The sequence below is a fragment of the Tursiops truncatus genome, chromosome X, assembly GCF_011762595.2.
Source record: "Tursiops truncatus isolate mTurTru1 chromosome X, mTurTru1.mat.Y, whole genome shotgun sequence".
NCBI lineage: Eukaryota > Metazoa > Chordata > Mammalia > Artiodactyla > Delphinidae > Tursiops > Tursiops truncatus.
The window spans coordinates 120140255-120163560 of NC_047055.1; the positions used below are offsets into that span (position 1 = coordinate 120140255).

Consider the following 23306-nt stretch of genomic DNA (forward strand, 5'->3'; position numbering starts at 1 on the left):
TTTGGGCTGACGCCCGGGCGCCTGCCCCCTGCTCGGCCTCACTCACCCCTCCTCCTCTAGTACAGTTACTGCACGACCCTTACATGGCGAGGACCCCTCGCTTTTCCCCTCCTTTTCTTAGTAGGTCCCCATCTCCAGCCCATTCATCGGCAGCCACTACATTTGAACTGAATCTCTAACCTTCCTTTTTAAAAACAAACACAGCAGGGCGGAGAAAAGGAAGGCAGGAGATTTATCTCCAGCTTCAGAGCAGCCGCCTTGGGCTATTATCCATCTGACACCAGTGGGTGGGGTGCAATCTGACACTTCCCTTCCTTTCCAGAAACGTGAGTGGAGCTGGCGCCCCCTTCGATTTGGGGGAGGGGAGACGGGGGAGAAGGTCCGCACTTCCGTCCTCGGGGCTTTCTCCCCAGGCGACCCGGTACCGGTGGTGAGCGGTGCTCTCGCTGCGCCGCTCCCAGGTTTGGTGCCTGGAGAACTCCACTTTCTGCTTTCTCCTGCTCCTGGCTCCGCCCCAGCTCCAGACCTGGCTTCCCTCCCGCCCTACCCGTCCGGGCCGCCCCCTTCCCCCTGCGTCTAGCGCGAGCGTGCGGGGACATCTCCGCGCCTGCCCTGGGCCCGAGGCTGGGCTGAGAATATCAAGAGCCCCTCTCCGGCGGGTCATGGACAGCCGACCCTGTGGTTGTCCCCTTAGCTCCCTGAGCGCAGCTGGGAATTCTCTCCCACCCTAGCCGCTCAGCCCTTGGAAGGCCCTGGGCGCTGCGCGCTCCGTGTCCCCGCTTTGTAGCGAGACTGGCACCTCGGGGGAACCTGGAGCTTGGAGACATTCTTGCGCCTAGCCAGTCAGAGGAGTGGGCGCAGCAGCCAAGTGGCGGCCAGACGCGTAGCTTCAGAGGTCCGGATACGGCGACGGTGCACGGGGGCGCAGCCCGGGTGCCCAGCTCCAGCGCGGGAGGAAGTCCCTCTCACTGCGCCGAGAGCGCGAGGGACGCGCCCTGGGCGCACGCCCAGGAGGCCTCCTCCCCAGCCCTCGGGACCGTCCTTAGGGCGCGAGGAGGAGCTTGCTGGAGACTTCGAGGCTGTCCAGAGCCTGGGAGCGGGAGCGCGGCATCTCCTGCCTCAGCTGGGAAGGGGGAGTGGCGCTCGCCGCCGGAGCTGGGCACCCAGCGAGCGCCTGACCTTCCTCCTCCTCTTCCTTACCCTTTTCGTGACTTAGGCTCTGGGAGAAAGTTCTGGCGACCAAAGGAGCCCTCCGTCCTCACGCCTTTTCCTAGAAGGCTGGTGATGGATCTCCTGCTTCTGCCCCTGCCGGGGCACTTGGAGCGCGCTGGTGGCGCGTGAGCCGGGAACTGCCCTCCACCGGCCTCGGCGAGCCTTGGCCCGACCCCGTCTGGCAGCCTCGCCTGAGCCCCCTTGTTTTCTGCGCCCCAAAGCGCTAGCAGTTCCGAGAGCTGGAAGAGGGTGGCCCTCAGGCACAGCCCCGCCGAGATGTCCGCGCAGAGCCTACTCCACAGCGTCTTCTCCTGCTCCTCGCCGGCCTCGGGCAGCGCGGCCTCGGCCAAGGGCTTCTCCAAGAGGAAGCTTCGCCAGACCCGCAGCCTGGACCCGGCTCTGATCGGCGGCTGCGGGGGCGAGGCGGGCTCAGAGGGCGGCTCGCGGGGGGCCACCGGGGGTCGCGTCTGCTCCCCGCTGTCGCTGGCCGAGGGTCTCGGCTCTCGCTTGGCGTCCTCTCCGCGGGGCCCGCCTCCCCGGGTCAACCGACTCCCGTCCCCTAGACCCCTCTGCTCGTCCTTCTCCACACCCAGCACCCCGCTGGAGAAGTCACCTTCTGGCAGCTTCCACTTTGACTATGAGGTCCCCCTTGGTCGCAGCGGCCTCAAGAAGAGCATGGTATGGGACCTGCCTACAGTCCTAGCCGGGCCGGGCAGCGGCCGCAGCACCATCCTCTGCTCCTCCGGGGGAGGCCCCAACGGCATCTTCGCTTCTCCCAGGAGGTGGCTCCAGCAAAGAAAGTTCCAGTCCGCGCCCGACAGCCACGGCCAGCCCTATGTGGTGTGGAAGTGTGAGGTAGGGCCCGCTGCCGCGTGTCCTCACGGCCCAAGACTGGACACCTGGGCAGTTCTTTAATTCCTTCTCATTTACAGAGCCAGGGACCCACTGAGGGCTTTTCCCGGTGTGGCTGTTCCTCTTTGGCTGGTTAAATGGTGTCTGCAAATGGGGCGTCCCTAGTGGCCACCCACACGTGTCTTCTTAGGACTTCTTGGCTCCCCTTTGGAGCAGTGGTAGGAGCTAGAGGAAGAGGTGCTTTCCTTTTTGTGCTGCAGGTGATTTCCAAGGGTCATCTTATTCCTTCACCCAATGTTGATATTTTTTTGGAACTCAAATGATCTATTTCCAAGCTGTTTGTCAGGATTGGAGGAAATATATTTTGAAATGTTTCTGCCATCTGGTTGTTTTACAGAGAATTCAGGAACATTAGTCTTGAGGGTGTTGTTGATATGTGTGTGTGTAGGTCTGTGTGTTTGGGGGAGTAACTACTAGAATTCTCTAGTTTTGATCTTTTCTTCTCCCTAAAGGTCTGATTTAAGAGATCTGTGGTACTGAGTACTCGTTTAATCCTGGAGAAAAAAAAATCTCTGCCTAAGGCTATGAAAGATCATGGAAATATACCCAGATTCCACTAAGGGCTACTAGTAGTGAAATATACATGAATCAGGAATCGTTAGGAAATAGGGAGCTCAGAGGGAGGTATTTGGTACCTTTATAAACGTTTGCTCTCTGGTTTAGAAGAGTGGAGAACAGAGCCAATGGGAAACTGTGGTTGGTGGGTACTTGGAAAGCTGCATGCTTTTAGAGAATAAATACCAGTTGTTTTAAAAATGAACAACTCCTAATCTCTTTTCAGTCCACAAACTCTATAGATTTGCCTTGGATCTGTTTCCGTAAGGAGAGATTCCATCCATTGTAATTAAATGTTTTAAAGTACAGTTAGAATTACAGAAATGAAATGAAATACCATGTAATTGCTGGAGATTTAGACTAAATAAAGGAAATACAACCAAGAAAAACAGCGAGAAAATAGTATCCAACATCATACCTTGCTCTGTTAACGTGAGTGACTGTGGAATTTTGGCTTTTGTTAGACTGCCTTAGAAAAATCAGCAGTATTTATCAGAAATACTCGCGTCACATATTAGTAAAATATTAGTTACTGTGTCAGAGTAACTGCTGCTGTTGGGTGGGGAGCATGGATTACAAAAACTAACAAACACTGCTGACTGTTCTGTCCATTTTCTTGAGGAAGATAGGCAGTAGAGAGAAAAGTCAAGTAGGAAGCAAGAGATTCTCTCCAAACCAGGGAACTTAGCATTAGAAAGAGGGTCAAGAATAAATGTTGAATCTCTGTTGGTCTTTAGAAGGGCCTGGATTCCTACTCTATATCAGAAGCACACATTATCAGATCAATCTGTAGGAGTTGAGAGAACTGCAAAAGCAAGCCAAGTTCTTGGACTGGATAGCCACTGACATTCATGTTTCAACCAATTACATCACTAAGAACGTCTCTGCTTTTCTTAGCAACTGTACATACTTGGAGTGTAGTATATAGATGCTGTTTGTTGCTCTTATGACCGAAAGGCAGTCTACTGTAGATGATCACAACTGGTTAGAAATTTTCTTCTTATCCATTAAAATTTCATAATTAATGGACAAGTACCTGAACTTCATCAATACTGGGTGGCTTCAAACTGTTCTGTGCAGTCTGCAAGCTCACCTACCATGACTTTCACCTCTTTTCAGTGGTGAAAACTAAGTACATAGCCATCTAGCAAAAGAACAAAATTTTCTCATAAAATGTTTGTGTGTGTGTGTGTGTGTGTGTAATCCCTTTATTCTTGAGGCAGACATGGAATGACTGGATGGAATCCTGGCATGAAGGTCCAAGGCTGGTTTTGTTTAATGGAGTCCCAGATATCCTAACGTAACCCTGGGGTCTGGAATTTAATGGCTTGGATTACCTTTCAAAGGTTTAATGCCCTGGAACCCTCTCAAAAACCAAGGAAATTCGTCCTATTGAGCACTGCTTGTCCTTCTCGTTTGAAAGCAAGCTAGGTCCTTTGTCCTAAAAGAGAATCTTTACTAATGATGCCAAAAGTCTGGCAAATGAACACCTTGCAAGGTTACTTATGGGCCCTGGAGGGGAGATTTGGATCGTACAGACTTGGTTCTTATGCTTCCCCTGGTTGCTCTGGTTCAGGGTTTCTCTGCCTCTGCGCTATGGACAGTTGTGGCTGAACGATTCTTTGCTTTGGGCACTGTCCTGTGCATTGTAGGAAGTTCAGCAGCATCCTGGGCCTCTACCCACTAGGTGCGAATAGCAGCCTCCCCACCAGTGTGACAATGAAAAGTGTCTGCAGGCACTGCTGGATGTCCTCTGAGGGTCAAAACTGCCCCAGCTGAGAACTACTACACCAGTGAGTTGAATGTAGCCCCCCCATGATGGCCATCTTGACAGCCCACAGAGTGCTTTCAGCTGGCAGAAAGTTGCCTCGGGGACGTCTTCCCATTCCAAAAGCATGTGGAGCCCTCTTGAGTGTTGCGTGCAGATTCCACGGATCTCTTATGGTTTATTCAGCTTTTCAGTTTCTCTTCCGTTGAATCCATAGGCAAACCTGAGAATTCACCTTCGTTCAGGTGTAGCCAGTAATGGATCACATCCACTTCTACTTAGTTCTTTCAGCAGATTCTCTGGTTTTAAACTAAATTGTTCGTACAAGGGCACCTGCTCCCAAGACTCGCATAAATGCCTGTAGCTCTACGCCTTGTGCTCACTCAGAGCTCACAAATGGCATTTTTATGGCCTAAAACCAGGAGGTGTTAGACAAAGTCAGCTACAACTCAGTATTTCCTTACTGCGTGTTTTAGGATTGCTTTAACGAAAACTGATTCATGGACATGCTGAGTAGAATATCTATTGAGTAGAAAAAGGGAGAAGACGAAGGGATAAATGGTACATGGTAACACAATTGGTATATACTTCTCAACTTTGTTCTTAGCAGCCAGGCTCTGTCCTTGACTCGGATCATAAACAAGGGAGTAAGGTCTCATTCTAACTCTGGGGTTCTCCTAATTCTTTTGGATCACAGCTGAGATTACGCTCATAGCTGACATAGAGTTTGGCAGCCTCGATAACCCATAACTAAAATTATTTCTCTCTTCATGACTTCTTTTCTTCATTTACACTCCAAGAACTTCTTGAGCACAAGCATTTCTCTATGTACCAGGAATGCAGAGAGGCTAAAGTATGGTGTCGCCCCTTAAAGAGTCTAAGGAGGCAGATGGATGAGTCAACCAAGAGCTGCGGTGCAGAGGGTCAGCACAATCAGGGACTGGGGGATGGGATTCTCCGTGCTTTGGGGAGTCCTGAAAGGCTTCACTGTGCAGAGAACACTTGAACTTGATCTTCAAGGGTGACTGCCACTTAGAAGAAGAAGGGAAGTGATTCCTTGATGAAATAGAAAGGAGTGGACCTGCAAAGGCACAGAGGTGTTGGTGACGCTAGAGTTTCCAACAAAGAGGACTTAGAGGGGCTTAAGTGCAATAATTTCTTTGGAGGAGGAGGTTAAGATATATGCGGTTTAATGTATGTAGCAACCACATGGCTTTTTATATAACAACCTAATGAAACCAGAAATTAGACACCTGTTCGTGGAATAATAAGTAACTATAGGCTCAGGTAGAAATGGCAGGAGGACCAAAGCACCTCTTGACATCCAATCTGCAGGGAAGTGAAAGGATGTATTGATAGAGTGTTTTTGAAGTTAGAAGTTTGGTGTGCCTGGAGCACAGGCTGTGTCTCACTGTGTGTCGGATAATAGTATTCAACAGGTTGGGTAGCATTAATTATGAAGAGCCCCACTGTGCATGTCTCAGGAGTTTGGACTCTGTTTTGTAGAGCAGTGCTTCTCAACCTGGAGACAGTTTGTTCCCAGGGGACATTTAGCAATGTCCAAAGACAGTTTTGGTTGTCACAACTGGGGGTGGTGATGTTATTACCTTCATTTTGCAGCTGTAACAAATTACCCCAAACATATGGGTTTGAGCAACACAAATTTATTATCTTATACTTGTGGAGGTCAGAAGTCTGAAATAGGTCTCCTTGGGCTAAAGTCAAGGTGTCGGCAGAGCTGTGTTCCTTCTGAAGGCGCTAGGGTCTGTTTCCTTTGCTTTTCCAGTGTCCCCCTGCCTCCATCTTCAATGCCAGCCATGTTGCATCTCTTTGACTCTTCTTCCAGTCATTTCTTCCTCAGGCTCTCTTAAGGGTGCTTCTGATTACATAGAACTCACGTGGATAATGCAAGATAATGTCATTTTTTTAAACATCTTTATTGGAGTATAATTGCTCGACAACAGCGTGTTAGCTTCTGCTATATAACGAAGTGAATCAGCTTTACTTATACATATATCCCCATATCCCCTCCCTCTTGTGTCTCCCTTCCACCCTCCCTATCCCACCCCTCTAGGTGGTCACAAAGCACCGAGCTGATCTCCCTGTGCAATCTCATTGTTTTAAGGTCAGTTGATTAGCAACCTTTAATTCTACCTGCAGCCTTAATTCCCCCTTGCCGTGTAAGCTAACATATTCACAGGTTCCAGAGATTAGGATGTGGGTATCTTTGGTGGGACATTATTCTGCCTACTAACAGGGGAGGTGCTAGTGGCATCTAGTGGGGGAGAATCCAGGGACACTGCTAAACACTCTACTAGGCACAGGATAGCGCCCACAGCAAAGAATTATCTGGCCCTCAATGTCAATAGTGCCCAGGCTGAGAAACCCTGCGGTGGAGAATGGGGTAGATTGGTGATTTTTAAGCCTGAGTGTGTAACAAGATTGGATATGTGTTTTAGAGAGATCACTCTAGTGTCTGTAGGGGCAATGCATCAGTAGCGTGAAACAAACAGGAGGACAGATAGAGGAGGTAGGCATGGGGAAACCACGCCAAGCATCCTGCAAACAGATGGGAGTTGCCATAGAAACATCATACTTCTGTATTTCTTACTTTTCCGCTTTAGCAAATTGTTTTCTTGCACTGTTGAACTACTTCGAATAGGTTGGTGTCTGTAGACCACTGGTTTTCAACCAAGGGGTGGGTTTGCAGCCTGGACACATTTGGCAATACCTGTTGGTGTTTTCAGTTGCCAGAGTTGAGGCAGGGGGTGTGTGCTACCGGCATCTGATGGATAGAGGCCAGGGATACTGCTAATTGTTCTGCAGTGCACGGGACAGACTGCCACAACAAATGATTATCCTTGAGAAACGCTATATAATTTATTACTTTATACAAGAAGCTGAATTCTAGGTTTTGCTTTCCGGTACCATTTTCTCTCATGTTTCTGGCTTTACTCTGTCATTTTTTCTTTTTTCCTGGTATATGTCAACCAAGACTTTGAGTTGGAAAAAATACCTTTTTGAAAGGTATTGAGGATAGGAAAAAATATGGGGTGTCTCAATATATGTGTAAGAAAGAATTGAATTGTAAATATGTAATGACAGAAACTGGAATTAAAATTTAAAACATGGGCAGAGAGGAATATTGTGATTAAAAATAGAGGCTCACCCATGTCACCAAAGAGGAAGTAATTAGAGTAAGACAGCTTCAAACAGGAAATTGACAAAGGGCATTTTACAAGGAATTATGTCTGAAATCAACATAACGGCCTAAGAATTTATAACTTAGGAAAATAGTTATTCAGTTTTCATATGCTTTCTCTTGGAGTATTTCTCTGCTACAATTCATTTCATTTCTAAGGTAATTTTTATTTTTACTAAAAACATTTTTTTAACATCTTTATTGGAGTGTAATTGCTTTACAATGGTGTGTTAGTTTCTGCTTTATAACAAAGTGAATCAGCTATACATATACATAGATCCCCATATCTCTTCCCTCTTGCGTCTCCCTCCCTCCCACCCTCCCTATCCCACCCCTCTAGGTGGTCACAAAGCTCCGAGCTGATCTCCCTGTGCTGTGTGGCTGCTTCCCACTAGCTATCGGTTTTACATTTGGTAGAGTATATATGTCCATGTCACTGTCTCACTTTGTCCCAGCTTACCCTTCCCCGTCCCCGTGTCCTCAAGTCCATTCTCTAGTAGGTCTGCGTCTTTATTTCCATCCTGCCCCTTGGTTCTTCATGACCATTTTTTTTTTTTAGATTCCGTATATATGTGTTAGCATACGGTATTTGTTTTTCTCTTTCTGACTTACTTCGCTCTGTATGACAGACTCTAGGTCCATCCACCTCACTACAAATAACTCAATTTTGTTTCTTTTTATGGCTGAGTAATATTCCATTGAGTGTATGTGCCACGTCTTCTTTATGCATTCATCTGTCGATGGACACGTAGGTTGCTTCCGTGTCCCGGCTATTGTAAATAGAGCTGCAATGAACATTGTGGTGCATGACTCTTTTTGAATTATGGTTTTCTCAGGGTATATGCCCAGTAGTGGGATTGCTGGGTCGTATGGTAGTTCTATTTTTAGTTTTTTAAGGAACCTCCATACTGTTCTCCATAGTGGTTGTATCAATTTACATTCCCACCAACAGTGCAAGAGGGTTCCTTTTTCTCCACACCCTCTCCAGCATTTATTGTTTGTAGATTTTTTGATGATGGCCATTCTGACTGGTGTGAGGTGATATCTCATTGTAGTTTTGATTTGCATTTCTCTAATGATTAATGATGTTGAGCATTCTTTCATGTGTTTATTGGCAATCCTTATATCTTCTTTGGAGAAATGTCTATTTAGGTCTTTTGCCCATTTTTGGATTGGGTTGTTTGTTTTTTTGATATTGAGCTGCATGAGCTGCTTGTAAATTTTGGAGATTAATCTTTAAGGTAATTTTTAACCTAAATAGAGAATAATATGAAGACAAGTTCTTCTCAGATTGAATTGAGCTTCCACCAGAATTTTGGGATTTGAGGGTTGGCAAGAGCAAATTTTAGACTCTAAAAGGACCTTGGGTAGCATCTAGTTGCAACCTCCTTACTTTATAGTTAAAGACAGTGACTGAGGGCTTCCCTGGTGGCGCAGTGGTTGAGAGTCCGCCTGCCGATGCAGGGGACACGGGTTCGTGCCCCGGTCCGGGAAGATCCCACATGCCGCGGAGCGGCTGGGCCCGTGAGCCATGGCCGCTGAGCCTGCGCGTCCGGAGCCTGTGCTCCGCAACGGGAGAGGCCACAACAGTGAGAGGCCCGCGTACCACAGAAAAAAAAAAAGGAAAAAGACAGGGACTGAAAGGGTTAAGCCCAAACTCAGACAGCAAGCTGAGGGCAGAACCAACCCTGAAGTCCTCCTTGACTCTCAATATTAACTGCAAAACTTCTGGAAAAAGTAAGCGACCATGAACATCTGGAACCTTGGCAATCTTTTTTCTATCCCCATTACTTAATGAAACAATTTTCTCAAAGGTGCCCAAATCCGTGGACTTTCTTCGACCTCCTTTGGCTGGACTTCTGGGCAGAACTGACAGCACTGTTCTGCACCGTCCCCCACCCCCTTTCCCCACCACTCACAGAAGAGTCTCAGCTCCCTCCCCGTTGCCTGCTTCTCAGGCTGTAATGTCTCTTCCTGCTCTTCTGTTTCTGTGCTTGTGGTCCATGCATCCCTACATTCAGATCATTCTCCCTTCATGATCTCGTTCACTTTTGCGACTTCCGCTATCATCCCTCTTGGGGACACTCGTAACTCTGTGTGCTTGAGCTCCTAACATCTATTTCTGATTTCTTGCAAGACATCTGCTCGCGATGCCCACTACGTGACTGAGGCGGAACGAATCAGCCCCCCTTTCCTGTGAGCACACTCATTTTCTGTGTTCCTTATTTCTGGTTGGTGTCACCATTCTTAGGCCGGCTTAGTTTTACCAGGCCAGAATGTCTTCAGTTTTCCCCCTCTTTTTTTTTTTTTCTCCTGTCATCTCCAATAAGTTATCAAATCCTGTTGTGTTTACTTCTCATTCGCTCCATTCTAGAAAGGATTTGAAGAGGAATGTGTCCAAGTTCTTACATCGCTCTCCAGCTGTTCCTTCTCGTTGTCACTGCCTAGATTGGGGCCTCATTTGCTGTGGCCTCTGCTTGGTCACCCTGCCTTCAGTTTCCCCTCTTCCCATCTGGCTTATGGGCTTTCTACTCCAAAGACACAATTGAAATCGTGTTAACTCCCTGAGTAAAAACCTTTGCTGGGACTTGGTGTGTACAGAATGAAATCCAAACTGCTTAGCCAGTCATTTCAAAGCCTTTCACGCTATAATCTTAGCTGACCGCCTCCTCTTTCCCTAGGAATTCTCGTCCAACAGAACCAAACTGGCCACTCAGCCAGGTTGTCATCAAATATTTATCAAGGGCTGACTATGCAGTAGACACTGGGGAATGTATGCAGAGTAAACAGGCACGGCCCCACAAGGTGCTTACATGTTTGTGAAAGCAACACTTTCCAGTAAATAAATCCCTGCACTTCCTCAGAATGCTGTGGCACTGTGACAGGAGGACTGTGGTACAGAATCCCCGCCCCCCCCCCCCCCCCCCCCGCAAGGATGTCCATGTCCTAATTCCCAGAACCCATGGATATGTTACCTTATAAGGCAAAAGAGACTTTGCAGATGTGATTAAGTTAAGGATCTTGAGATGGGGAGACGATCCTGGATTATCTGGGTGAGTCTAATGTAATCACAAGGATCCTTATAAGAAACAGGCAAGAAGTTCAGAGTTAGAGAAGAAGATATGAGGACGGAATCAGCCAGAGAGAGAGACAGACAGACAGATGTAGAAAGAGAGAGAGACAGAGAGACAGAGAGAGACAGAGAGACAGAGAGAGACAGAGACACGCACAGAGATTGATTTTGAAGATGCTACACTGTTGGCTTTGAAAATGGAACAAGGAGCCGTGACCCAAGGAATAGGGCAGCCTCTAGAAGCTAGCAAAGGCAAGGCAACAGATTCTCCCCTAGAATCTACAGAAGGACAGCAGCTCTGTCAACATCTTGATCCTAGCCCATTGAGACTTCTGATCTCCAGGACTGTAAGAGAATAAGTGAGTGTGTTTTAAGCCATGATGTTTGTGATAGTTTGTCACAGCTGCCATAGGAAGCTGTCACAAGGACTAAGGAGGTCTGGGATGTCTCAACTGAAGCCAGTGGGTAAGGAGGCCTTTGCCAAACACAAAGAAGGGAGGTGGTAGAAAGAATGGCCTGTAGTTAAGAGGGGCGTAGTATGCTTCAGGAACTTAGAGAAATCCAACTGGAAACACCTATAGGAGCAGGATGATGGCAAAGAGTAAATCTGACAGGGCCTTGGGCTTCACGATACAGCTCAGGATTTTATGATTTAATGTAAACGTTCTCTGCAGGGATTTTCTTCTCTCCTCATTCTGCTTTTCATCACCTGGTTCCATATCTATCTGAGAAGACTCCACCATACTTTATGGCTCAACCAGATATCACCTTCAAAGAAATGTTTTGACTATCATACGTGTCATGACATATTCACGACTTACGCAAATGTGAGCTCAGCTAGGTTCTGATTTTTCTAATCTGGTGTCCGCATAAAGGGAAAGTGTTTTATATCAGACTCCATTCAATGACTGAGGGAATATGTGTTCTGACAGTGGTTTTCCAAATCCTGGGGATACACCATTGGGGCATGATGTCTTTTTAAATTTTTTTCCTGAGTAGGTATTCTTTTATTTTGTCAAAAGAAGGTTACAATTTTCTGTAACTTTCTACATTCACAGAGAAGGTTAACACACGTAGATTAAATTAGTTCTGTTTTATTAAAATCTGCATTAGGGGACAAACTGGAATTTATGCAACTCTGCCCTGATTGTTTCCGATGTTTTATTTTTAATTTTTGCAGACAGGAAGACAAAAGTCATCCTCACCTTTGCTCCCCTTTCTGTAACGGGCATGATGTCTTGGTCTAAATTTTACTGCATCCTCTCTGGGTCATTGCTTATGATAAAGAGACTGAGACTATAATTGCAACTATGTTACAACATGGCAAAAAATGGAAGGTAGTGTGTGAAAAAATGGAATTAGTTATTGTGTTAACTAGTAAATAATGATGTTTTCATTAGCTACCAGGGAAATACAAATCAAAACCACAATGAGATACCACTTCATATGGCTATACCATAGCATATATATGGCTATAATAAAAAAGACAGATAATAACAAGTGTTGACAAGGATGTGGAGAAATTGAAACTCTTATACACTGCTGGTGAGAATGTAAAATGGTGCAGCAGCTTTGCAAAATAGTTAGGCAGTTTCCCAAAAAGTTAAACATTGACCATATTACCCAGCAATTCCACCTTTAGGTATCTACCCAAGAGAACTGAAAATACATGTGTACATGAAGACTTGTAAGTGAATGTTCATAGCATTATTCATAATGGCCAAAATGGTGGAAACAACCAAATGTCTATCAACAGATGAATGGGTAAACAAAATGTGGTACACCTATAAAATACAAGATTATTCAGCAATAAGAAGGACTGGAGTACTAATACATGCTACAACATGGATAAACCTTGAAAACATTATGCTAAGTGAAAGAAGCTTGTTACAAAAGGCCATATATTGTATGATTCTATTCATATGACATGTCCAGATTAGGCAAATCTATAGAGACAGAGAATAGATTAGTGGTTGCCAGAGGATGGCAGTAGAGAGTGATGAGAAGTGACTGTCAATGGATACCTGGTTTCTTTTTGGGGGGATGAAAATGTTCTGGAGCTAGGTAGCTGTGATGGTTGCATAGCCTGAGGAATATACTAAAAACCTCTGAAGTGTACACTTTAAAAGGGTAAATTTTATGGTATGTGAATTTAAAAAACTTAATTAATTAGTTTATTTTTGGCTGCATTGTGTCTTCGTTGCTGCGCACGGGGTTTCTCTAATTGTGGCAAGCGGGGATTACTTTTCGCTGGAGTGCGTGGGCTTCTCATTGCGGTGGCTTCTCTTGTTGCGGAGCACGGGCTCTCGGCACATGGGCTTCAGAAGTTGTGGCTCGCGGGCTCTAGAGCACAGGCTCAGTAGTTGTGGCGCACGGGCTTAGTTGCTCCACGGCATGTGGGATCTTCCCGGACCAGGGCTTGAACCCGTGTTCCCTGCATTGGCAGGAGGATTCTTAACCACTGTGCCACCAGGGAAGCCTGGTATAGTGAATTTTAATATCAATTAAAAGAGAACACTGTTTATGACTTTTAGAAAATATATCAATATTGTTGCTACATCATCTTTTCAGTAAAACATAAACATAAATGTAGATGAGCAGAGGTATGTTGTAGGCCCAGTCCTAATGTATATTAAATGCTGTCAGCAAAAGGTGCAACAAGGAGGTAGTAATGCCTCTGGCAGATTCAATGGAGGAGAGAACAGCCAGCCTGGGATTTCCTGAGACTGGTTACTGTGGATATTCTATGTCCTGATTATTACGCTTTGGAAGCAAGTGCAGAGAAGCTATTAAAGATATTGTTTTTCAGAAAAGGCAGAGACTTTAAAAAGTACTTACAATCTTGAAAAATTGCCTGGCCATATCACACCAGAGCTATTAAATAGCCAAAGATTTTCAGGAGTCATGAGAACTAAAAGCAACTTGAGAAACTACCCATCAAGTCATGTGCTGATAGACCCAAGAGGAGAAGGCTGAGCTTAGAACGTCTTTGAAGAAATTGGACATGAATTGAGTTGGGTGACCCATGGATCAAGGAAAATAATGTGGTTTTGCTTCTGTATACCTGGACACTCATGGAAACAGGTGAATTAATACTACCTACAGGATCTGAAGTGTGAATAAGCATCACTTCAGTTCTCAGCTTGCATTGCCAATAACCTCATCCCTCAGGGGTTCAGAAACAGTTAGGCAAGCTGGTACTGAGACCCAAAAGTGGATGGGCAAGGGGAAAGATAAACCTTAGGTGACAGTAGGCACGTTGCATCGGGGTTTATTATAACAAGGCCTCTACTCTAGTTAATAATTTGGTCCATGGAAGTCCTGAACTGGGCCACCAGGTTTTCTGGCTTTTGAACAAAGTAGCATTCTGCTTATATTGGAACTTCCGATTGATTCCTTGCCCACTTATTTCAGTTGATAGGTGATGATCATAATGATAAGCGAAATAACAATTAGTATTTGTAGAATGCTCAGCAGTTTTTTGTTATTACAACAACTCTGCGGGGCGATAGTATCATCCTTCATTTTGCAGGTAAGGACACTGAGACTGCGATTAAGAGGCAGCCAGACTTAGTTGGAGAAGAAATGAAGTGAATGAGTTAGAGCTGGACTCTGATCCAGACCACCTGGATTCAAATCCAGGCTCTGCTCTGTGACCTTGAACAGATTACAAAGCATCTTTCTGCCTCAGTTTCCTCATCTGTCAAATGGGGATAATTAAAGTCCCTACCTTGAAGAGTTTTGTGAGGACCTCATGACCTGATTACTTGGAAAGTGCCCAGCACATAGGACGTAGTGAAAGATACTAAGCAGAGTAAAGGGTAAGTAAAATGGAAGACGTGTCCAGGTCATACAGCTAGGAAGCAACAAAGGTAGGACTTGAATTAAAGTGTTAGTCAAAAATATTTATTCTGCACCTACTCTGTGTGCCAGGAACCTTGATCTTTCCACCGAGGCACTCAAAGAGGGCTTAGGTGATCAAATGAATGAATAGACCTGGCTGATTTGGACAACAGCAGAAGGCAATTGAAAATTTATTTTGCAAGCTGTTAAGTAAGGTATACTTTTTATGGTAGGCATTGGAGCAACAGCAGGCTGTCGCCCCAGGCTTTTGGACTAGTGACTTGGAACACAGGAATTTACCAGACTTGCATTGTGGATTTGGTGTAACACAAGACATGCCAACAAGCCAGGGGGTAACCTTCATTCCCACACACTAGTCACACTAACTTCATTGCATCAGACACTTTTTGTTTGGAGAATCCTTAGCATGTTGGGAACTGGATAGCTCCCAGTCCAGCCCTGGTTCTCTAGCTGGCAAATGGCAGTGTGGTTTCTCACTTCAAGCCGGGTGTTCTTCTCACTTCCTCATACTACCACTATCTTGTGAGATCAAGCTGACTGTTGTTCACGGCTAATCTCATCAACGTCTGTGCAGGGTAACAAGGCAGCATCACTAAATCGAAACAATACCATCGACACTCAGATGCTTTTTTTTTTGCTCAAAATCTAACCATAACTCCCATTTCATTTCTAGTCTGACTCCAGCATTCTATGAACAAAACAGAATATTGGGATGGAAAGGTCCTTAAAGGTCTTCTTTCTAGTCCAGACATCCCTGCGATACTTAAATCCTATCTACGACATCCCCAGTTTATGCCCAGCACTGCCCCCCGGCCCGCAATGGAGACATTTCACAGTTCTGCCTTTCGATAATAATGGACATGGAAATTCTTCCTGGAATTGTGTTCAGAACAAGCCTCCCTGGGACTTTTATCATGCTACAAACGAATTCTGCCTCTCCTGTCATACAGATAATTACCAATATTGCATTTTTATTGTCAGTAAGGAAGTATGGGTTAGCTTAGCTTTCATTCTGAGCGTCCACACAAAGTTTGGTCATATTTTCTCTTTGGCAGAGAAAAATTATGAATATATTAAACCAGAATTGAGGAACAGTTTAAACGAAAGTTAACTATTGACCCGAAGTTATCTTGCAAACTACTTAGAGAAATCCAGGATTAGAACTTTCTGTCTCTAGGTTCTTGCTGCCGACCCAGTGAGTCAGGTTTCTTCCTGTGATGATTTATAAGAGAGCTCAAAGACAGGTGCAGTTTTCATATCATATCACAGAGGATGGCTCTGGGTCTTTCTGCAAGCCTCCAAAGAGGCATGTTGAATCTGGCTTCTAACGGTAGTATATTGTCAAAAAATGGTGTTGTCAGAACGTGTTTGTCAAAATGCCAAGAAAATAAATGTGAAAGACGATATGGAGATGGTAAGCAGGCTTGAAGGTCAAGGAGTGTGATATGAGTCTCAGACTAACTTCAGAAGCTCTGAGTCATGAACTCAGCAAGTATATTGTCGTTCTGCTGCAATGGCAATATTTTAATCTTTTAATTTATGATTGAATTGGAAATAAATGACTCTTTCCTGTATAACTGAAAGTGCACTGTTAAAGATCAGTAAAGTATTATGCAAACGATCAGATATTTAGGTTCTTGTTCAGGGTTCTTTTAATTGAAATGGGTTATTCAGAGTTACAAGTTGTTTTAGAAAGTGAAATAGTTTCTCTCTCTCTGCAGTATTATTCGGAGTTGTGGCTCTCCCTGTGGGAGAGGGATGGGAGCTAGATGCAGAAGAGTCAATGGGTCACAATTGTCTAGTTTGCCTTTCCTCATCTAGAAATATCCCTTTTATAGGAAATGTCTAAAATTATGCTATGTATTTTACTGTCCCCATAAGGTATCATTCCTAATTTATATAAAGATATGGAAGACATAGCTTATGTAAATGTTCATTTGAATCTAAAACCATTCTTAAAAAGTAAAATTATTTTTTTTAAAGTTCACCGAATAAGAAAGTTGAATGATCAAGAAGAAAATTAACTTAGCATACCTACAAAGATTCCCTTTGAGTCATTAATTAAATGTTTCTATGCAATATTTTTGCAGTGCAGAAAGATTATTTTTTTTCTTTTATTTGGAATGACTTCTGCAGTTTTAGACCACAATCTATTAGTGTAATTTTTCTGAGTGTATGTCTATTCATAAACTTTTAAATTCATGATAACATCTTGCTTTAGAAATAAAAATGATTGGTTGGATGTTACCATATATAATTGGAACGATATGGATAAATTATTTTTATGAAAATAAAAGCTTTTAAAATTTCATGAAAAAATTGTAGGAAGGGCGCAGGCTCTGTGTCTTAGTTTGAGTTCCTCCAAAGGAAGGGCCTGGGTGAGTGCAGTTTATTTGGGAGGTGATCCGGGAAGCAGGAATGAAGAAGAATGAAATGCCGTTATAAATTTGTGTCATAAAGTTCACATCTGTGGACAAAGGAATGACCAAGGTTCCACCAGGACCACTGGGAAACACATAGAATGCCTCTGAGGATCTTCTACCCGTGTTTCCATCATCTACTGCTATATAGCAAACCACCCCCAAACTTAGTGGCATGATTCTGTCAGGAATTAGATCAGGGCTCAGCTGGGCAGTTCTGCTCCACATGGCATCAGCTGGATTCACTCATTTGGACGCTTTTAGCTGGTGTCTGGGAGGCCTGGAAAGTTCAGGATGTCTTCACTTACATGTCTGGTGCATTGGTGATCCTCCATGTGGCCCCTCTCTCTAAGAGGATAGCGTGGGCTTCCTCACTGCATGGTAATCTCATGGTATTTGGTCAGCATGAGTCACAGGGCCAGCCCAGATTCAAGGGCAAGGGAAATAGATTCCACCTGTTGATGGGAGAAGCAAAAGTTATTTGTGGCCTTCTTTGATCTGTCACAAGCTAAAATATGGGGAGCTGGAGAATGTCTCCATTGGTTTCCATCCTCCATTGGTAGAAATTCCTTCCAGGCTTTTGAACTACCTTGTAACCTCTTTCACACGACCAAGCGTTCACTGGAGCTGGCTCACTAGCAGCGCAGAGGTCCCTGTGAGCTTGAACAGAACTTCCCAGCACAGTTCTGGCTGAGTTCAAAAATTTTAGCACAGGCTCATGGGGGGCAGCATTTAGGATCAGTCACCCACAATCTTAGCCAACCGGAAGCATCACTGAAGGATGGTATAATCTTAGATTTTGGAGGTGTATTAGCCCAGGGTCAAATCCCAGAGCCACTTACTCATAAGGTGTGAATTTCAGTGTCTTCACCTTTAAAGGGAATGTAATTGTATTCACTTTGTAGGAGGTTGTGAAATCAATTGGTGAATGCACTTAGGACCCGTGGGCTATGAGGTGTCACGCAGAGGTGTCTGTTTATTACTCCATCTGCTTCATTCTAAAATGCTGTCATAGGCAGATGAACATAGATTTTATAATGCTTTCAGAGGAAAAAAGGCAACAATACTATGGTGAATATAAATAACTATCGTTTAAGACACAATTTTAGGCTTTTTATACTCTAAGGAAAATATGCAGTACTCGAGGAAACTATGATACAGTGAAGTTTTTCCTCTACACTTTACGTTTTGATTTGTGTACAATAGTTTAAATTGTATCAAACAGTGCTGTTTGTTTCCTGTCAAATTTCACATGCATACACCCATGAGTAAATGGCAAAATAAGCCCTTTTTTGTGCAGAGTTGGGGCACAGAAGTTGACTGTACATTCAATCCTATAGTAGTTGTTCATTAGGTAAGAGTTATTACATTGATTTATCTGCCGCCTTTAGGGAATTTCCACATATTCTTCAGTTGGCAATAACTGCAGCTCATAACCCCCCACTGGCTACTGAAGTATCATTGTGCAAAACAACTTGTTCTTAGAACTTTTCAGTCTACTCCATGGAGATCCTTCCAAATGACTGGATGTTAATAAAACAGAGCAACACAAACAAGTATCTTGGGTTAGAACTGGCTTTCTAAAGCTTAGAGGCATGGGGTGGCAAATGAAGAAATTTAATTTTTGATATCATTAGTTGATAATGATAATTGATATCAGCTGCTGGAGTAGTGTCAATCATTCTTACCAATTACTTCACTCATTCATTCATCAAACAATTCAGCATATCTTAAGTGTTGAACTCTGGGTTTAGCAAGATGATAATTATAACAGTATTTTTGAATGCTTGCCTTGAGCTAGCTATCCTATTCATGCTTTAAAAAGCAATGGATCACTAAATCCTCAAAATAATCCAGGGAAGTCCAAAGCCAATAAATGGCAAAGGTAGGATTTAAATCCAGCTCTGAGAAAACCATAATTCAAAAAGATGCATGTACCACAGTGTTCAGTGCAGCACTGTTTACAGTAGCCAGGACATGGAAGCAACCTAAACGTCCATCAACAGATGAATGGGCAGAGAAGATGTGGCACATATATACAATGGAATATTACTCAGCCATACAAAGGAATGAAATTGAGTTATTTGTAATGAGGTGGATGGACCTAGAGTCTGTCATACAGAGTGAAGTAAGTCAGAGAAAAACAAATACCGTATGCTAACGCACGTATATGGAATCTAAAAAAATGTTACTGATAAACCTAGTGGCAGGGCAGGAATAAAGACACAGACGTAGAGAACGGACTTGAGGACACAGGGAGGGAAGGGTAAGCTGGGACGAAGTGAGAGAGTGGCACTGACATATATACACTACCAAATGTAAAATAGACAGCTAGTGGGAAGCAGCCGCATAGCACAGGGAGATCAGCCCGATGCTTTGTGACCACCTAGAGGGGTGGGATAGGGAGGGTGGGAGGGAGACGCAAGAGGGAAGAGATATGGGGATATATGTATACATATAGCTGATTCACTTTGTTATATAGCAGAGACTAACACAATATTGTAAAGCAATTATACTCCAATAAAGATGTAAAATAAATAAATAAATAAATCCAGCTCTGAGAATTCCACCCAGAAAAGAAAATAACATGTGGTCCTTGTTCTGAAGGTCCTCAGTCTAGGGGGACACGTAGTAACCATTATAATGGCTAACAATTATTGAGCACTTACTTGAGTCAAACTCTCTTAGAATTACTTTACTTGCATGACTTCATTTAGTTCTCATATCAACTCCATGAGTTGTTATTATTAGGCTGGCCAAAAAGTTCCTTCAGTTTAAAAATAAAACACACACTTTTCATTTTCACCAAGAACTTTATTCAAAAACGTATTCACCATTTTGTTCCACTACCTTCTGCCATTTTCCAGACAAATTCATAATTCCATCTTCCCAAAGCTTTTTATCTTTTGAGCAAAGAACTGTTCCACATGCCTTTTATGGCCTTCCAGGGAATTGAAATTTTTTCCATTAAGAGAATTTTGTAAAGACCGAAATAAATGGAAATCTGAAGGTGCAATGTCTGGTGAATACGGCAGATGAATCAGACCTTCCCAGCCGAGCTGTAACAGGTTTTGCCTGGTCATCAAAGAAACGTGCAGTCTTGCGTTATCCTGATGGAAGAGTATGCATTTTCTGTTGACTAATTCTGGACACTTTTCGTCAAGTGCTGCTTTCAGTTGGTTTAATTGGGAACAGTACTTGTTGGAATTAATTGTTTGGTTTTCCGGAAGGAGCTCATAATAGAGGGCTCACTTCCAATCCCACCGTATACACAACATCCCCTTCTTTGGATGAAGACCGGCCTTTGGTGTGGTTGGTGGTGGTTCATTTCACTTACCCCACAATCTCTTCTATTCCACATTTTTGTACAGTATCCACTTTTCATCGCTCGTCACAATTTGTTTTAAAAACAGAACGTTTTTGTTACGTTTCATTAGAGAATCGCATGTGGAAATACAGTCAAGGCTTTTTTCCGCTTAACTTACGTGGAACCCAAACATCAAAGCGATTAGCATAACCAAGCATTTATTGTTTGTAGATTTTTTTGATGATGGCCATTCAGAATGGCCATCATCAAAAAATCTACAAACAATAAATGCTGGAGAGGGTGTGGAGAAAAGGGAACCCTCATACACTGTTGGTGGGAATGTAAATTGTTACAGCCACTATGTAGAACAGTATGGAGGTTCCTTAAAAAACTAAAGATAGAACTACCATATGACCCAGCAATCCCACTACTGGGCATATACCCCGAGAAAACCATAATTCAAAAAGGCACATGCACCCCAGTGTTCATTGCAGCTCTATTTACAATAGCCAGGACATGGAAGCCACCTAAGTGTCCATCGACAGATGAATGGATAAAGAAGATGTGGCACATATATACAATGGAATATTTCTCAACCATAAAAAGAAACAAAATTGTGTTATTTGTAGTGAGGTGGATGGACTTAGAGTCTGTCATACAGAGTGAAGTAAGTCAGAAAGAGAAAAACAAAGACCATATGCTAACACATATATATGGAATCTAAAAAAAAAAAGTGTTCTTGAAGAACCTAGCGGCAGGACAGGAATAAAGACACAGACGTACAGAATGGACTTAAGGACACGAGGAGAGGGGAGGGTAAGCTGGGACGAAGTGAGGGAGTGGCATGGACGTATATGCACTACCAAATGTAAGATAGATAGCTATCTACCAATAGCTATCAATAAAAATGTTTTAAAAAAAATAACCAAGCTGGTTATGTACCAAATGATTTTCAATTTTTTTTAACAGAGTATAATTGCTTTACAATGGTGTGTTAGCTTCTGCTATATAACAAAGTGAATCAGCTATACATAAACATATATCCACTCTCTTTCAGACTCCATTCCCGTATAGGTCATTACAGAGCACCGAATAGAGTTCCCTGTGGTATACAGTAGGTTCTTACTAGTTACCTTTCATATATAGTAGTGTATATATGTCAATCTAGTGGGTTCATATTGTTCCCCAATAAAAGTGGCAAAGACAAAAATGATCAGTTCTCAAAGTTAGCAAGTTGGCAGAAAAATAAACACCTTATAATTTGGTATCAAACTTCATAGAGTAATTTGGCAATACCTACTAAAATAATATCAATGTATGTACTTAAATTTTTTTTAAAATTTTTTTGGAGCATAGTTGATCTACAGTGTTGTGTTAGTTTCAGATGTACAGCATAGTGATTCAGTTATACATATATGTATATGTTCATTCTTTTTCAGATTCTTTTCCCATATAGGTTACTACAGAATATTGAGTAGAGTTCCCTGTGCTACACAGTAGGTTCTTGTTGTTTTATATATAGTAGTGTGGATTTCACCATATTTTACATGAATGTTCTTTTTCAGTTCCAATTCCAAGATCCCATCCAGGATCCCGCATGGCATTTAGTTAGCATGGCTTCTTAGTTTCTTCCAAGCAGTCTTTCGTGACCTTTCCACATTTGAAAAGTACCAGCCAGGTATTTTGTAGAATGTTCCTCAGTTTGGTTTGTCTGACGTTTTCTCATGATTAGAATGGGGTGATGGGAAGAATACATGGGACATCATTTGAACACCAAGCGTCACTGTTTATCTACATTAGTAAAATATGTGTCCATTAAAGGTGATACTTTTCACCCAGTCAGCCACATCCTCCTGTCCTGCCTGTGTAGTAGCATGGTCATATGCTTGTTGAGCAGAAGCGATACTGAGGGTATAGACTGTGGCTTAGGCGCTGAAGAAGGCGACTTCATAACAGCGATGGCACTAGCAACCAACTGACTTGATTGGCCCTTCAGCCAGATTCTCTCTCTGTAATTTGGATTTTCCCACCCTTCTTCTCCATCACATGAGAAGCTCTCTCATAGGGTACTGTTTTGTCTGCCTTTATTGCCACCCTGGGCAATCAACAAGCATTTCTTTGGGTGCTGCATTTGTTGGCGTGCGAGGCTGGGAGAAATCCAAGATCAAAATGCTCTCTGTCATCCCCCTATCAGAGGGGGCTGGAAGAGCTGAGCTTTGAATAAATATTCATTTACATCAGCAGCATTCCTCTGTACTTGTTCAGTGCTTACTTCTCTCTTGTTAACCGTGCTAGAATAAACACATAATTCTACCAAAATATTAGCAGTGTGTGCTGTTTTCTTTCACTTGCCAAGATTGTTTTATAATAAATACCATTGGAAAAATGACCATTGGCCAACATCCTCAGCAATTACGTTAATATCTCCAGCGAGCAAAGTATGGATTTGGGAGGTGCTTTGCAAAGAAAAGCAGAATATGCCTGATTTATATACTGCATTCTTTGAATATACTGATCTTGTTACATTTGAGCTTGATTTTCACTTAAAATATTTCTCCTGGTTAAAAGTTGATGTCATTATTTCCTATGATATTGACTATCTTTCAGAAGGTAAATCTAATGTAAGGTTTCTTTTAAAACTGAGCAGTACTAAAACAGATGTTTGTAATGTGCTTTCATGATAGAAATTTGTAGATTAAATTGGATATTCATGTTTGTCAAATATAATTTTAGTCAAATGGAAGAAATGCGTTTTCTCACCATTTTGTTCCCTTGGCTAATACTGTGTGTTAGTTTCAGCTATCACTTCTATCCTTTAGAGATGCAAACTGCTATTTCCCTCCTCAGTTGAATCCTAGTCCCATATTTCCATTTGCCTACAGGATGGTTCTCCTTGTAGGTTCCATCTCACTTCAAACTCTAAATGTTCAAAATAATTAATGATCTTTTCTCCCTGAAAGGAAAATAAATGAATAAGCATATCACAACCAGCT

General features: G+C 43.3%; 1 protein-coding gene across 1 annotated transcript in view; it reads left to right on the forward strand.

Moving 5' to 3' along the window:
• Positions 1–660: 660 nt before the first annotated feature.
• Positions 661–23306, forward strand: part of ARHGAP6 (Rho GTPase activating protein 6) — a 486446-nt gene continuing 463800 nt past the window's right edge. The window contains exon 1 of the mRNA XM_019928543.3: positions 661–2067. Within this exon, the coding sequence (XP_019784102.1) occupies positions 1489–2067 (579 nt within the window). The 5' untranslated portion in view covers positions 661–1488. The remainder of the gene's footprint in view (positions 2068–23306) is intronic.